Below are 17,055 nucleotides of genomic sequence, written 5' to 3'. Positions count from 1 at the left end.
TGCAAGTGGGTACTGCCTACTACAACAGCTTACGCGTCATCGCGAAGGTGGGAGTGAAAATATAGAGAAAGAGGTGCCGTAGTGAAAGGCTTCGAACCACCGCACGATAGAGGCTTTCGCCTCATCGCACTCTAGTGGTCAAAAGTGTTCCCTATGCCATAAGTAAAGCTAAAACCATAGAATAAACTACTATGGGCAAAAGTCATGCCTGTACTTTCAAGCCGACCCTAAGCGTAGTCATGCAGATAGCTCTCGCGTAACTCCAGGTTTAACCACAAGCTAAACTGCAGCTAACCTTTTTTTTTTTTTTAATGTCATTACGACCTGAACAATACTCAGACCTGCACCACAAGTATCCCTTAAATTCACGCTTATTTTATATCGGGGCTTGTAGCCGAATGTCTTCATAACAACTCACGATGCCTGAGGTGTCAGCGCTGCTACTATTGCGACATCCAATGTTTGGAGCGCACAGCAAACGCAGGCAGCCTCCACCACAGCTTCAGCGGTGCCCCCCCCCCCCCCCCCCCCTTCTTCATTTATATTTCGTTTTAAAATTTTTTTCCCACTAGCAAATATCACAGTGAACGCATTTTAGTGCTAGGATAAAAAGAAATGGGGTACGCCTAAACTCCGCCTCTAAGGGAATGATAAGGAAGCAATATAGTGTTTCCAGTTTGCCGGCTCCTCTAGCGGAACCGCTTTCGGGCACAGGCACTTTACTACTCACTTTATCAATACACATTTAATTTCACCACTATTTTCCAAACCATATACTGATTTGCATACAGTCGTAAGCTACCATATTTAGGAACCATACCCTGTATACAGATATAAATCCAAACATGCCTCCAGGGCCTATGGGCAGCGTGTCTAACTCAGAATCCATTTTAGCCTTATCGCCTTAAAGGTAGCGAAATTGATGCAACGCACCGAGTGAGACCAAGGAAGAAAAGAATGAAGAGCTCGTTTCACCCCGAGCCACGCGGAACGCGCTCATTCGAACAACGCTCGGCGCTGGTCACCCACACGTTACGCTGCTGGAACAACTTGCTGCAATCACCCTGTCCTTCCCTGACTGTCCTCGCGCCTGCCTGCCTCAACGCTAGACGCTACGGACCGAAAGCGCTCCATGCTCGTCCCTCAGCCAGGCGACGCAGTAATATTTCGCCTCAGGTGTTCACGGAATCCGGCGGTGCCAGCGTTCTTCAAAGATGGCGACGCCTACGTTTCACGGACTTCCTGGGTTCTTTCAGCAGGAGCCCGGCGCGACGCTCGAGCCAACAGTTCTGAACATGGGCTAGCAGCACCTAATTTCCTGGGAGTCGGCGTTGGATCCTCTGCTGCAATGGAATACGAGTCTGGCCTGCAGCGCCATCGTGGTGCATGTGACTACCTTGCGCAGCTGGTTGTCAATCACACCACCGTTCGACTCGACGATCTGACGACAAAGACCGCTGTTCCCATCCTGGTGCACCTGCGGCGTCTAGGTCACCCTGCTTCGGTGCTACCTGAGGAGTGCGTCGTTCGGCATGGGCAGCTGGACGGTGACGGCGTCGGAGTCGGCGGCAGGCACAAGACCATCGTTGCCCGCAGCCAGCCCATGGTGGCTGGTCGCACCGTCATCGTGAAAGCCACTTCTTGGAGCTGGCCCGGCTCCTCCGTCAAGCCACCGACCCAGCGGCCAATCCCACGGTGCTCCCGCTCCGGTTTCGCCACCAAGGCCCGGAGCTGCTGAAGGCGCGCCGTGGTCGCCGGTGGAAAAGACCACTATAGGGCGGTTTATGCATGGGTACAAGCGTACGAAGATGATGACAACATACACGGAGCGTCGTGAACCTCTAGTAACTTGCCCATACAATCCAGCTCATCAGGTGAAGAAAGGAAGGTTCCAGATACACATCAGCAAGTGCTGAAAGTCGTATCTGAGAAAGACTTGAGGCACTGTCCATTTTCGGCGCAGCATGTGGTTCCTGCACGAACGAGCGTTCGTGCTGACGGCGAGGGCCTGCCCAATATTTGTTGTGATCGCAAGACGACCCTTTCTTCTTCCCGACATGAAGCTGACTTCCTGGCGTTCAGTCGAAGATGAAAGCCTCGTCTGGATAAATATAATCCACACTTCAACCGACATTCTGTTTCTAACAAAAACAGTACTGTCAAACAGCTGTCTCTATAATTTTAGCATGGTAACCAAACTTCTCAGAGCCTATTGTGGTATCGTGGGCAGTATTAAAAATTAATTGGTATGCGCCCTTCACTCTGAGTTGCGAGCCAGTGTTACGATGGCGCCATTTCTTCTCGGAAAAAAAAAAAAAAGCGCATGCGTCCGCTCGCGACTAAATAGTAATAGTATATCATTGGAGTAGCCCACACCACGCTTCTCTTTAATGCGATGCGGACTTGCAGGAATATATAGCAATACTCACGGCAGCGTGTGCTTGTAGATTTCCGCCACGCGTTGCGAACATTACGGCACGCGGTGTCTGCAACTGTTCATGCGAATTTGAATTTCAAACTTTTTTCACAGCGATTCGAGCTGTTTTCAGCAAATCAAAGATGCCGGCTACATTTGGTACTCCTGCTGACCAGAATGGTAGCGTGACTAGCGTCACTTCGTGCCAAGAAAAGAAGATCGCTTCCAACACGCTAAATATCGAGCTCGCGAAGTACGATGCCTCTAGAATGTGATGTCTGAAAATAATTTTTTTTTCCTGCTTTCACGCGCTGGAAAAGTGTAGTAAAGAATACCCTAGCTGATTTTTGTTGCAGAAACAGCTTCGGATGTATTCATTGAGCGCAGTTTTGTTTTAATTGGGCTGAAATTCGCAGAGCAAGGAAGTGGTATACGTGGGCGCGAATTTCTAGCCTTTGATCAATTTATAATTTTGTGAAATGGAGGGTTCCAAAAATACATATACACACATTTTCAGATTTTTCTAGGCAGTATAATCATAGGTGTGCGCACAAGGGGCACGCCCCCCCCTCCCCTCCCTCCCTCCCTTCCTTTATCCTCTCAGGAGGAGGCTCGGCCCCATACACTTTACTCTGCCGGACCTGTGTTGTCAGTTGTGAAGGTATTCCCACCGGGACTTTGAAAAAGGAATTTCCATTAGACTCGCATGGTATTAGGTACTTGCCAGTAGAGAATGAGAATGGGGTGCTTTTTGATCTTATTATGCTAATGGCCCTCCACTGTATTTGGCGCTGGAGAATGGCAGGATATCATTGCGATCCTGACGCACGGCCAGCACGGATCTATTTTCGGGAAGGCATGAATAGATATATTGAAATTCAGAAACTTGCTCCTGAAGCCCCCGAGTGGCTCGGAAGATTGGAGCCATTAGTGACCTTAAGAGAATTTTAGCATGACGACGCCACAACCCACCTGGATGACTTGTGTTAATGAATGCTCGTTGTGCCCTGTAAGTGGTTTTGTGTATTGTACCGAAGTCAGGCAATAAAGAAAAAAAAAAAAAGCTGGGGTGGCGCAGTGGTTACGGCGCTCGAATACTGTTACCAAGGACGCGGGATCGAATCCCGGCCTCGGCGGCCGCTTTTCGATGGAGGCGAAAAGCAAGGCGCCCGTGTGCTGTGCGATGGCAGTACACGTTAAAGAACCCCAGGCGGTCGAAATTTCCGGAGTCTTCCACTACGGCGTCTCTCATAGCCTGAGTTGCTTTGGGACCTTAAACCCCACAAACCAAACCAAACCAGTTGTGAAGGTATATTTTTATGGTCATGCGGTTTTCTTTTTTTTTTTTTTTTTTTTTTTTTTTGCTGTCGTTGTTGTCGTTGATGACACTGGCGGCTAAGGACCCGTGATGTTCCACTACAAGGACTGTGCACTTGCGACCGTGCTTGCCACATTTACCTCCGGAAAGCCGAGGACTCAAGTAACCGTTGTGAGAGCGCGTTGTCGCGTATATACTTTTGAATTCTGTGTCTATGGTGAAGCTTGTTTTAATTTTAAGCGCACACTATTCTTTTTTATTTTTCAATTCCATCACTTCAAAATAAATGTTTGATAACAAATCGTCATCTTTGCGCTGCGTTTTGGCCGTAAGGTCTTTGGTAGGAGGAAGGGGGGCGCTGTGGTGAAACGTCGCTTCCCCTAATGCAGAACCCTGCGCACGCCTATGAGTATAATGTACGAGTAATTCGCGTCTGAAAGGGTTAGTGTGCATGTATTATCGATAGCTGGTCATGTTCGCTTGCATGGGCGATATGATGGCTGGTACTTTTTCGGTGTGCATTTTCGAGCAGACGACAGGTCATCTACAGGGACGAACTGGCTGCCTATCGAGGCACTAATTACTGTTGTGATCAAGGCAATGATGCGATGTGTTTACTGCGAATGTTCAAATGACACAAAGCATGTACAGCCAGCCGTGGAGACGTCCAGCCCAGCAACGGTCTGAGTCCGCGTCGACGACGGCTACAGACGGAACGATCGATTGTGTACGTGCGTGTTTTACTTAAAACTAATCATAATTTAAGTATCTGTACGATTACAGAAGAGTTAGAAATTACACAGTAACGAAGATCACTTTCTCGGCCGGCCGCAGTTCCTGTAGAATTCCATAAATTTCGCGAATTCCCTGGTTGTTGAGCCGCTGACGTTCCGTATGGCCAAATCGAGTACGGCCTTCGATTCCGGCGTGTACCGATCACAACTCTATGCGAAGCCGCTTCCGCAGATTTTGGTATTCTTCCACTGAATGTACTGCAGATAAGTGAAACAGCACCATCGTTACACCTCCTAAAGCAATGCATTAAAACGTGTATGGCACACGCACCGCAGCGAAGAACTCACAGCTGTGCCCGGCCGCTCACTGACAGTTTGCATCCCAGGCATTTTTCTTTCCTCTGAACGTCTCTGTAGTCAACCCGCTTGGTATCAAGGCTGCCCTCGAATGCCTTCTAGCAGCTTTTCCGCAACAGTGTCTGAAATGCGCGCGCGGTCGCTGTCTACATGCAAGCCGCCATCTTCACTGCGCGTGAGGAATGCTGGGAAGCGTGGCCGACGCGGCTGACGCGGTCTGACGTTGGACCGCGTCGGCTCGCGCTCGCTACGTCCATCACGCCGTGACGTTGCACTATAGACCTCGGCTTTTCGCCGACGTAACGTCGCGGAGGCCGACGTGCGCGCGCGTTACGTCGGACTATATTGAGGCCTTTAAAGTTGAAGTGGGAGCAGTACGCCACAACGAACCAATCTGGTTGATGTTTGTTGTGATTGAACGTTGTGTAAATTACGGCTGGACCTCAGGGGGTTAAAACCGATCCAGTCCGGCGTTCTGGGCTAGGTTTAGATGCTCTGCATCTTCGGCTATGCCGAGGTGGGAATATTTCCCTGTCAGCCAGTTCCACCTTGTATCTCTGTTGTACATGCTGTGTAAATGGTGTAAATATTTGCTGTGTATATAAATATTCAGTTATTCTCGCGAACTCCTGTCTGCAAGTCACCGCTACATACCGTCTCCGACGGGGCGCCTCTGGCGCAAGGAACCTCCGCTGCAACACGGTATACCGTCTCTGACGGCGCACCTCTGGTACACAGGGGAAAAAGAACCAACAACGGAACTTCACTCCTTTACTCGCCGAGCGAGTCACTGGATATGAGATCGCTTAAGATGTATATTTTTATTGGGTAATGAGTAATGTGCTTTTTTTTTATTTGTTTTTGGGCGTATTGCAAACAACGACACCGAGAAACGTCGTGACCTTACATTATTTCGTCACTAGCTGTCCTGTGTTGCACAGATGTAATAAACTGGTACCCATACAGACGAAATTAAAATTTCTCTGTAATTAAAATTAGCAAATTATATTTCCGAACGCCTGGGACCGATGAAACTGCGCAAAAACACCGAGGCCCATACAGGAAACTGACATCAAAATTCAAAAATTGTCATATGTATAACAGCTTGCGCAATGTATTACTATTACGTTCTTTTTTTTTCTTGTCACTCTACCTTTCCATACATAAGCTCGATCATGCAAACAATATGTGCCCCCCCCCCCCCCCCCTTTTCTCCTGCAATAATGCCTTCGAGCGCAGCACATATAGTAAATAAACGAATAAAACCATCCCATCGCTTGCCAATGCATCTGTACAGGCATGAAATTCTTATATTCCGGCATCTTCATGAAAAATACTCTGCGAGTAACGGTTGGATTTTACAAAGAGTGCGCGAATGCAGCCTTGCCAGGTACTGGCTGCCGCCGCCTGTGATGGGCCGCGAGTATCGTGACATCGAGTGTAGCCTGCACCGACACTTCGGAGGCTACTGGACGAAATGCCTTTGTCGCTTTACAAAACACTCTCACGCCTTCATAATAGCAAAATAGCCACGACGTCATTTCATTCATAAAATTCGCATGTATGCGTATTTAGGTGCACACATGGGGAGGAAATTACAAACACACGACTGTATGAAGTTATACACGCATGTAGGATACCTGGGCCAAACAAATCAGCTTGGGTGACTTGGCTCGAACGTAGCTACAGACAAGCTTTATAGTCGGTTTGTAAACTGCCGAGTAATCAACTTTTTGCGCACTTTATGACGCGGCGAGGGGCACCGCAGCTTCGAGCACTTTATCTCGCCGTTCGGACGGCAAAATAAACGAAAGCCGGTCTTGGGACGTTAGGCGGTCTAGTTTCTTGGAGCCAGCCATGCGAGGTCAGTCAGGACTCCGCGCCCTGGCGTCTCAAAGGCAAGGCACAGTCGCGGTGTCAACTCTAATTCGGACATCACATCGTTGGCTCAGCCGAGTTCCGTGGGGCAAAGCATTTCTTTTGTAAAATCGGCGCCGTTCCATGGAGCGCCACATCCGTTCTTGTACGGAGCAGAGCGGAACGCCGGTGCTGCCCCTCAATTTTCTCCGGGGAGCAAGGGCAGAGTAGACACGCGCTGTCTGACGGTACTCTCGGTCAGAGTGTTGCGCGCGACCGGGGCGAAAGGCGCCAGGAGCAGGCGCGGCGAGTCGAATGCATTGCTGTGTATCTGTCACGCAGCCGGCGGTGGACGCCGGCTCGGCCGGGACGGCTGTCCCAGGCATAGCGGCGCGCTTCCCGGGCCGTCAATGGGGCTGACCGAGGCTGTGGGCGCGATTCGGCCGCAAACTACCGAAAAGACACGGTCTGGCAGTGAATAATGGCCACCACCTGTTCGACGAGTGGCCGCTCTCATTCGATTTATTTACGTTCTCTCTCCCGCTCTGCAAACTCCCCCTTCTATTTTTGTTTTTGTTTTTCCCAAAATACACTACTTTTAAGATATTCAAGCGACGATTCCTGACAACAATTCCCTACTTTTTATTTGTCCGCAAGTTGTTCCTAGAAACGTCGAAATGTCTATGTCCACAACGTAGGGATTTCTGTATTGCAAATAAATTACAAAGTCAAACCGTGCTGTTCTCTTTGAACTTCCTGTTTGCTTCTGCTCTGTCGGCGTTTGCGAGGCCGAATTTCCTCAGAGCACGCCAGCTATTCGACGCGTGTACTCATGAGTACCAGCCGGCGTCTGTCAACTAATGATAAGACCGCGCTGAGTTGTCACGAAAGCGCTTTCCGAGTTTGCGGGAGCAAGTTGTTTCCTTCGTATTCTGTGAGGTCAGCAAACAGAATACGCGTCCTTTAATACCACCTTTGGTAAGCAAATACAATCTATTTGTAAATAACCTGATTACATTAAACGACGCATATGTCACAAGTAATTGAGATTATTTTTTCATACAAAGCGGCCGAAAAGCTCTACCAAGCGGTTCTCTAGTATCTGCAGCAAGGCGAACTGAAGGCCGTCCTTCTGTACAGCTTCATCTGCCAAGGATGACGTGCGGCTGTTTGTGATGTCTAGAAAGTACTAGTCTAGCATTCTGGGATACATTTTAACCGTGAGGTAACTGTGGGATACTGCAAGGTACAGTCACGCACATGCTGATCGGGAATACTAGTCCAAGCCTCTGATACGTGGCGAAAATTTGCTTTTAAAGGTCTTTCCTGCGCTCATACCAAGAAATTCGTAGAAATCAATCGCGGGCTCGTCTGGAAATAATTGTGAGTCAATCGTGGAGTATGGTAAAATATTCTTACGAGCATATTGATAAAATTGGTCTAAGCTTCCGATGGGTTGCATGATTTTGCTTCGGAAATTGGTTTTGCGCTCACGAGTATTTAAAACTGAATAAAACTACAAGCCTGCGAGGGAAGACCTGCGAATACTATATTGATTGTTGTGGCGCAGTTATACAATATACAAAGAAATTACATTCAGAAACTCTTTCCTAGAAATTGTGCAAAATTTCAGAGTATGCGAAATGACTACGAATGAGCCACAGGGACCCCACTGGCGAAAGGTGTGAGGCGAGATAGCGAGAACAGCCAGGTGGTTGCTTGAGAAAGCGCAACCAGCCGTCCGCACCGTGGCGCTTCAGTCATTCGCATACTGCCCCATCTCCCGGGGAAGAGCTCGAGAGACCTGTTAATCCAGTGCCCAGCCGAGTTCGACGAATTTAGCCGGCATAATTACAGGCCCATGCAGACTTGTCCAGGCCTCGGCTATTGCAGCAATAAATTCGCGCGAAAGAAAGCATGCCGCCGGACGCGCAGCGAGAAGGTTGTATTTAAAAAGGCGCTCGTGGTATGCGAGATGTGCCAACAAAGATGCCGTGGCTGGTCAGAACGTGGCCTCTGGGGAGAAATGTCACGTGCCTCTGAAGAGGCAAACCATGGGTAAACCGTAGCTGCATTTCGTCTTAAGAGCGTAAATTTAAATAAATGAAGCAAATTTTTACAGACTATATCTTCTATCTGTTGTTCTCGAAGGAGTATAGACGTGCCTCACTTGTTCCCTTTCCGCCCCTGTCATCCCAGTAGCTTTACTTGGCGGCTCTTTTTTTAACTAAGCCTACTTAACACTGCTTAAAATTAAAAAGCTATACCTCGCCGGGGTGGCGCAGTGGTTACGGCGCTCGACTACTGTTCTCATGGGCGCTGGATCGAATCCCGGCCTCGGCGGCCGCTTTTCGATGGAGGCGAAAAGCAAGGCGCCCGTGTGCTGTGCGATGCCAGTGCACGTTAAAGAACCCCAGGGGGTCGAAATTTTCGGAGTCCTCCACTACGGCGTCTCTCATAGCCTGAGTCGCTTTGGGACGTTAAACCCCACAAACCAAACCAACCAAACTAAAGCCTCAAGGGATTTTAAACTAAACCAAAAAGATGCGCCATCTATATGCGACAGCACAAGGATCTCCGTCGTATCCACTGCGGCACAGGTATCCGCGTGCTTATATGTTCCACAAGCCATGAACCTGCTGCACGTACAGGGATCAAGCTTGTCCTCGTCGCGCGCGATCATGTCCGCATTTCGCGCATTTGTATGTCCCGTCACCAAAATGCATCCAGCGGCGCATTAGTTCTCTGCTCCCACCGCTACGTGCACTGCATATCCCCCGCTTCGCAGTGACGCTGCTCGCACAGTCGCAGCATTTATGAAATTGCATCGCACGCTGCTGGTGAAATTCACGCACGGAAAGAGGTCGCTGTACGGATACATCTGCACATCCGGTTGGAAATGTGTGCCGTCGGCGAACTATGCCGAGGCACGCGGTGGCTTTTTTTTTTTCTTTTTTGTTTCGCTTCATTATTTACCTGCTTGAAATGCCCCATACCGAGGTGTTCACGAGAATCTGATCATGAGTGCATAGTGATGAATTTTTCGACGGATCTGTCACCCGCAACAAACAAAAAGTAGTTGACATGCTAACGATTTTAAACCTCATGATTCTCGTAGGAGGTCGTTCACAACATTATATATCGACGCCCCCGAGTTTATCATGTTTTAGTATAAACAATGACCATGCGTCCGGAAACTGTCTCCGGTTACAGATACATTGAGCGATCTAGGTGACTGCATGCCCCTATAGCTATCTACACCTACTGCGCTTTCATTTTACGATTGATGGTGTCATTGGCATGTGTATACAATTAAGTGCAACCGGTAAATAAACAAAATTTCAACGACCAATAATGGTTGCATATTGTTCCATAAGCGTATAAGAAAAGTCGTACCGCATCGTCAGCATTGAGCGGAACGTCAGTCAATATGGTTGAGCACTGGACTGCAAGCAGCTTCTAAATTTACGCTCGTATTAAACAGCGTACCCATCGCCCATATTCTAGCAAATCTAGCTCATTGCTACTTGTACTTTGATACGGGAGGGAAGGGGGGGGGGGGGGGGGGAGGCATACGATAAAGTAATCGCAAGCGGGGAAGCTCAGCCCAGTTCGTGTTCTCACCATTCTGCCAGCTAGGTAGTTTTGTCAGACGCAGTAAAAACGACCGGTGTTCTGACAGAGGCTCTCTGAAAAAGCTGGAAAAAGGTTACAGGATGAGCCGAAGAGAAAAGATTTCGCGCTTGAACCGTGCGCCTTCAATTCCCAGCAGCTATCCGGTGTGCACCCTTGTTTATAACGTCTCAGTTCGCGTAAGGTTCGGTCTTTACGCTTTGTAAACCAGTTGGGCACGATCACACACCGCGCCATACCCCTTCCCCTCCCTCACACACCCCCGAGTCCCACGGCTTCCTCTGTGCTTTCGCTCGATCCCTGTTCCGCGCATTCGGAACGCATGACTATCGTGTTTGCCGGGGTTTCTCTTTGCGGCCGCCCAGGACCCTCCTCCTAGGCGTGTCCTTTACAGCAGGAAACCATAAAAAACTCAGGCCCTCCGTGCCCCGAATTCCACATATTCCTCAGAAGCATGCCCTCGATTTGGATTTGCTTCGGCCCCACACGGCACCCTTGTTTGTTGGCTTCAGCGGAGGCAAGGTTGATTCGGCGGACTAATGCATTAAAAGGGAATCGTTATGCACATTTCATTGACGCTCCTTCATGCGCGTTCCTTCTCCGCCTGCTCCTGTGTGCCAAAGACTCACAACGCCCATCCTTTCGAGTCATTCATGCGTGAGAGTTTTGCGCGAGGCGTCGTCCGTATGAGTCTTGCAGTTGCCGAGCTGGGCGACCGCAGCTCTTCGAACATCGCCACATCGTGTCGAGGACTGCAACCTATATATACATGTTGCATGTCTAGATGCGGAGCGCAGCTGCACATCGCCTCGAAGCGTTCCCGTTTCCATGGTGAGCAAGTGGGCCTGCCGCGGTCGGGTGCAGCTGCGACAAAACGGCGCGTACGAGAGGAATCGTTGGCGTCCCAAATTTTCTCGGTGTAAAGTGGCCCCGGAAACCAAACAAAAAACAAACGCAGGGTAAAGCATACGCGCGCCAGCTGCCTCCCCAGGTATCATATTCGCGCGGTTCTGCGCAACTCGAAGACGCGCGATGGTTCCATGCCGAAATCGCTTTGCAGGGAAGTGCACCAAAATGGTGAAGTACAAAAGAGTGCTACTTGAAAATACGCGAAAGTTTTGTTGTTCTCTTCTTTCTTTCGTCTTAGTCGTCATTTGCTGTCTTTAAAGAATGGTGGAAGGCTAAGACTGAAGCCTCTCACCTCTAACATTTTACTTATAAATCCGTATTATCGAAAGGGTGCGATATAATTGCAGATTCAACAACGTGCACAAGTTTTACATTCTGCTTTAATAACAACAAAGTGAACGACTGTTTCTTGATTTGGCAAGACAGAAAGGCGACGTTAACATGAGTATTCACATATGATATGCGTGTCACGTCTATTGATGAGACGAATTGTTCGCCCGAAATAACATTTAACTTCGCGTGTCGCAGGCAAAACTTTTCTTTCTGTCACTTCACAGTGAAGGTGGAGCGTTGACTTTAACGCCCGCACGCCAAATATCCCCAGCCTTTCTCGTATTCAGAATTTATAGTGTCATCGCTAACACACCGGGAAAAGCTCGCAACAAGGCAAATATGTAAAAACAATTAGCGAGAGCATGAGGCAACAATTCTGCGCGGCGCTCAGACGCGCACGCCTCTCTCCTAAAAGGCCACTTCTCCGTCACAACTCCCACGTGTGCGGCGACCACACGCGGGCGTCGAGACGGCAGCGGATGGGCCGCCTTCAGCCGATGAGGTCCGTGAGCGCGCCTCCGCGCGCCTTCCGATCAGCCCGTCCCTTTTTATACTCACTGCCTTGTTTCTGTTGGTTGAGCTGCTCGGTGCTTCGCAGCAGCCGGCGGCCGTCATCGTCAGCCCCTTGTCGTCCGCCGCACAGCACCATATTTCGCCACCCCGCCCACGCGGGCTGGCCTGTTGAGGGACTTGGCCGGTCCGGTATTTGCACTCGGAGACGGATTCAGCGCACTGCATAGACAGCGCAGCGAGCGAGGAAAAGGCGGCTACGTGCGGCCGCGCAATGCACGCGCCGCGAAGAGCAACGGTCAGGAGCACACGCTCGCGGAGCTGCCGGGCAACTTTCAAACTGGGGCCCGTATCGACGCCAATGCTGTCGGCTGCTGCGGCGGCTGCTGCCCGCGGAGACCGGGCGCCGCTGAGAGAGATTGGGTCGCGGACCACGCGTCCGCTGGGCGGCGCGCTCGACGCAAGGTCATGCCGGTCACGGCGCATGCGTAGCCGCGAGAGCGCCGATTTTGGATTCCCCAGCGGCCAGCCGAGAGGACTGCGCATGCATCACACCTTGCGTCTCGCTTCTTTATTGCTTTCGGAGAGAGTGAACCTTTGGTGCTTCCGATGGGCAAGGTATGCCGCCGCCGCACTGGGCTGGTCCGATCGGCATAGCAACTAGAGCCGTCTGTGTAGGGCGAGTGGGCTGGGGACGCCTGCTCTGTACGCCCGACATTGGGAGGAAGAAAGCACTTTAGCTTAAGCTCTGCGCCTACATTTTCCAGCCTCCATTGCTTAAGCTCTGCGCATACATTTTCCAGCCACCATTGCATTATAGATTAATCTATTCATTGATTTAACCGCTCGTTTCGCGGCCAAACGACCAAGGCGTCTGCGTTGCCGCGTTGATAGCAATAATAATTGGTTAACAGGAAAGGAAAGGCGCAGTACCTATTACACATTCTGTGGACATCTGAACAGCGCCGTAAGGAATGGAAGAAGGTGAGATTGAAAGCGGCAAGGGAGAAATGCGTTGATATGCCCTAATGGCATAAATTAGCATCCTAGTTAATGAGCTCAGGCAAATCATATAACAGGGAACAAATTCGTAGTTAGAAAGCAATTACTGATTATTTAATGTGGAATTACTATATTATTACAAATTTGTATTTATCGAGAAGTGCGCTTCGAGTTCTGGGCTAAGGAAGCACGGTGCACATAAAGGCTTTTTAATTATACTGCAGACGCATTTGCCAAGAAATTAGCCCACCTGACTAGAGCAGATACAAGTTAGCAGGGCTGAACTTAACCCTATTGTCATGTCCTCGTACCGTTTACGTTTCTTCTTATTTCTTCTTGTTCGTTTATATTGGCCTCATATCGTCTTTTCGTAGTATTACATACCATTAATATCACCCCAATAAGCGCTCTGTTACTAGCCAAGTCCCTTCTTCGCGTCATTTTTTGTTTTAGAACATTACGAGGCATGAATTTGGCGTGAGCATTTCGTGTAAATATTCAGAGTGAATATACAGTTCTTAGCAATGAGCAGTTGAGCGCGTGTATGTGTAACTGGCTGCCACTAAGGAGTAAGAATCCAAGCCTAGCACTGGCACCCTTGTTTTCCTTCAAATGTCATTCAGCTCCCCTAGCTGCTTGGAAACAATTCGTCCCCGAAACGACAGGAAGTCCCATCCGCTCCTGCTTCGTGCGATGGATGCAAAATCAAACAGTGGTAGAGACAGACCGTCTCTAGCGTAGTTGTGCGTGGAACCGCCGTGACAGCCCAATGCACGACGTTTCATCCATCAACCGCTGGGCACCATCTGCGGAAGCCGCGGCAGCCTGGGAGCATAGCGACCGACGTCACGAGTTCTCTTCGTTCAGGCTGGTTGGACGTGCACCAACAGTGAAGGTGATGCCAGTCACATTTTTTTTTTTATTCCATTGTTAGTGTTTTCTGAGCACGTACCTTCCATTCCCTTGTAGTAGTAGTACGTGGTTCTTTATTATAATAGAATAAAATAAAAATAATGAAGGAAGGAAAAGATTAATCGGCTTTTTCCTTCAACGAGGTGTTTTGCCCTTGCTTTTTTTTTCTTTTCTTTTTTTTCAGCCACTGCGGTTTAATGCATTGACGCAGCCCTTGAACTCATCTTCACTGCCAGGACTTTTCACAAATGAAGCGTGTACCGTCAAATCGTCGTGAACGGGACATGAAATAGATTCGCGCGGTATTCTGTTGAATCGATTCTCCCACGCTGCGTCGAGCGCGTATTGCAATGGATATTTATGGCCATGCATGCGCTGACGTTCCCGAAGCGCACGTTTTGCAGCTTGAAGGCTTTATTTTTAATGTAAGGAAAGTTCATGCGCCTATTACTGGCACCTAGTGGCACGCATCATACTTCTTCTGAAGTCAAGGAAAACGACAGTGTTCGACTATTTTTGACAAACGTGTGCCAGCAACGCAGCTTTATTTTTTATTATGCCCTCTAGGAATCGCCTTTGAAGCTGAATGACTTTTTCCTTCAGAACACTTTCCTTCCACGAGCGTTTTTCCCCTTTAGGTGCATGCATGACAAATATACTGCAAACTAAAAAAAGGAAACGACGCAGCAAAGAAAACGACGCAGAGTGAAGCAGCTTTGTTGGACATAACAGTGACGTCCCCGAGGTGGCTGCGGACTGTACCAGGTGTAGCTTTCAGCGGGATACAAGCTGGGTAGTGAGTCGGGGGGAGGTCGAAACGGCAAAGAAATATTCTGGAAAAACGGGAAACGGCGCAAGGTGGTTGTCGCTTAGTGGGAGAACAACAAGTTTCTGATCACTGTGCGCTGACCACTGTAAGGACTGCTATGCAACGCGTAGCCTGGCTCTGGTTAATACTCGTTCGCCCCTGTCGTACAGTCATCCAGTTATATATATACGCGAAGACCGTGTGAACGCGAGAATTAACGCGATGCTCGTCGAAAGATATCCTACTTCAACTCAAAGAGAATATTATTGACCATCTTGACAAATACAGTAATAGCGTCATTCTTCCAATGGATATAAAGGGAGCGTTTGGTAGGTCTCACACGCCGCAATTCTTCGCAACCTACAGGACACCAATTTCGGACAGCGAGCATACACCTATGTTCATACATTCTTGACGAATCGTACGGCCACCATAAGCCTGGGGAACCTCAAAACGAACCAATTCCTGGTAGCGGACAAAGTCACTCCGCAAGGTTCTGTTATATCACCCCTCATGTTTAATATTGCTATGCTGAAACTCCCGAAGGATCTAGATAAAATCGACGGCCATACCACATGCTCTATATGCCGATGATATAACAATCTGGATTCGAGGCGGCTGCCCAGGACAACAGTAAGACGCCCTTCAGAAAGCCGTCGACTGCACCAACAACTACATAAAAATATTGCGGGCTGCGCACCAGAGAAATCTGCACTCCTGTGGTTCTTAAAGCCAGAACTCGAGGAAGACCACTAAAAGATGACATTCCTGATCCGGAAATCTTTCTTGGCGGAACCCCTATCCCTCAAGCCGACTCTCTCCGCATTCTTAGCCTAAACATCCCGAAAGATAGCTCAATGTCGATCCGCAAAACTCCCGAAACTTCAGGCTACTGTTACTCAAGTGACGCACCTGGTCCGCCGCCTGGCCAGCAGAAGACACGACGTATGAAATAACAAGATACCGTCTGCATCATCCAGGCTCTCATCATAAGCCGCATAACATACGGAACATATTTAGATCTAAAGAAAGCAGAAGCGGAAAAACTTAACACTCTCATCCCTAAAGCCATCAAAATCGCCATTGGTATATCCGAACGGGCCTCTACGCAACGCCTCCTCCACCTCGGCCTTCACAACACGTGGGAAGAGCTTGCCGAGGCCCACAAAGTAAACCAATTGGAACGCTTAAAACTAACAGAAACTGGGCGCGCAACCCTCAAGAAACTGAGATACAGAGAAAGCTTAGAACCAAAAAACACCAAGCAGCGCATCCCGAAAGAAATCTGCTCATACAGCACCGTAGCCCCCATCCCGCGAAATATACATCCTACAGCAAAGACCGGCGTCAAGCAAGAGTTCGGGCCCTGAGCAAAGCGCACGGAACAAATCCGGAAACGAGATACACTAGTGCAGCAAAATACCCCCGGAGGACAAGCTCACTCCATTAGCGTTATGGATTCCACATTTACAGAAAAGACCTCTGCAACTATTCCAACAAATGACACTGACGCAACCGAAGAGGCCGCAATTGCCTTAGCAATCTCGACGAGCAAAGAACATGTCATCATTCTCACTGATGCACAGTCTGCATGCAGAAACTACCAAAAGGGAAGAATTTCCAGCATAGCACTTCAAATCCTCCGTCGCACCAAAGCTCCCCCCCCCCCCCTTCGACACCTACATCATATGGACTCCGGGACACACCCACTTGGAAGGAAACGAGGCCGCCAACGCCTCAGCCCGAGGATATGCTAACCAGGCACCACTTCCAGAGGGATTTCGGAGAACACAGGATGTACCCAATAAATATACTGACATCCTACTTCATTACAGGCTCGACAGAAGAAAATATTCCCCACCTCATACGAAACTAACCAGAGAAGAAGTAGTCGCACTCCGAAAAATCCAAACCAACAGCCACGTCCACGGCACCATACTAAACAGAATCTCGCCCACCACATACAAATATGAATGCGCATTTTGTAACGTACCAAACACGCTACAACGGCATATGGTGTGGGGATGCAAGGGACCGTATGGTACCCTAACCACCAAGGACTTAACAGAAGAGCAGTGCGAGACTCAGCTGTCAAGCCCCAGCCTGGAGGATCAGCGTAGTCTGGTCGACCGGACTCGGGAGATGGCTCGGGTCCACGGCTTCCTGGACGACTGCCCACCTAGGGCGAATATTTCACTCCTGCCCTGAATAAATGTTTGTCTCTCTCTCTCTCTCTCGTCGGAAGCCCGCGCGCCGCAGCATGCTA

General features: G+C 49.3%; 1 protein-coding gene across 1 annotated transcript in view; it reads right to left on the bottom strand.

Moving 5' to 3' along the window:
• vari (MAGUK p55 subfamily member vari) overlaps nt 1–12,455 on the bottom strand; it is a 77,473-nt gene extending 65,018 nt beyond the window's left edge. Inside the window, exon 1 of the mRNA XM_084590644.1 lies at nt 12,116–12,455. Coding sequence (XP_084446770.1) covers nt 12,116–12,206 — 91 coding nt within the window. The 5' untranslated portion in view covers nt 12,207–12,455. The remainder of the gene's footprint in view (nt 1–12,115) is intronic.
• Between the last annotated feature and the right edge of the window lie 4,600 nt (nt 12,456–17,055).

Source organism: Amblyomma maculatum, chromosome 1 (genome assembly GCF_055883805.1).
Source record: "Amblyomma maculatum isolate TAMU_Amacu chromosome 1, ASM5588380v1, whole genome shotgun sequence".
NCBI classification, from domain to species: domain Eukaryota; kingdom Metazoa; phylum Arthropoda; class Arachnida; order Ixodida; family Ixodidae; genus Amblyomma; species Amblyomma maculatum.
The sequence above is the reverse complement of the archived record's forward strand: the minus strand, read 5'-3'. Positions and strand labels throughout refer to the sequence as shown.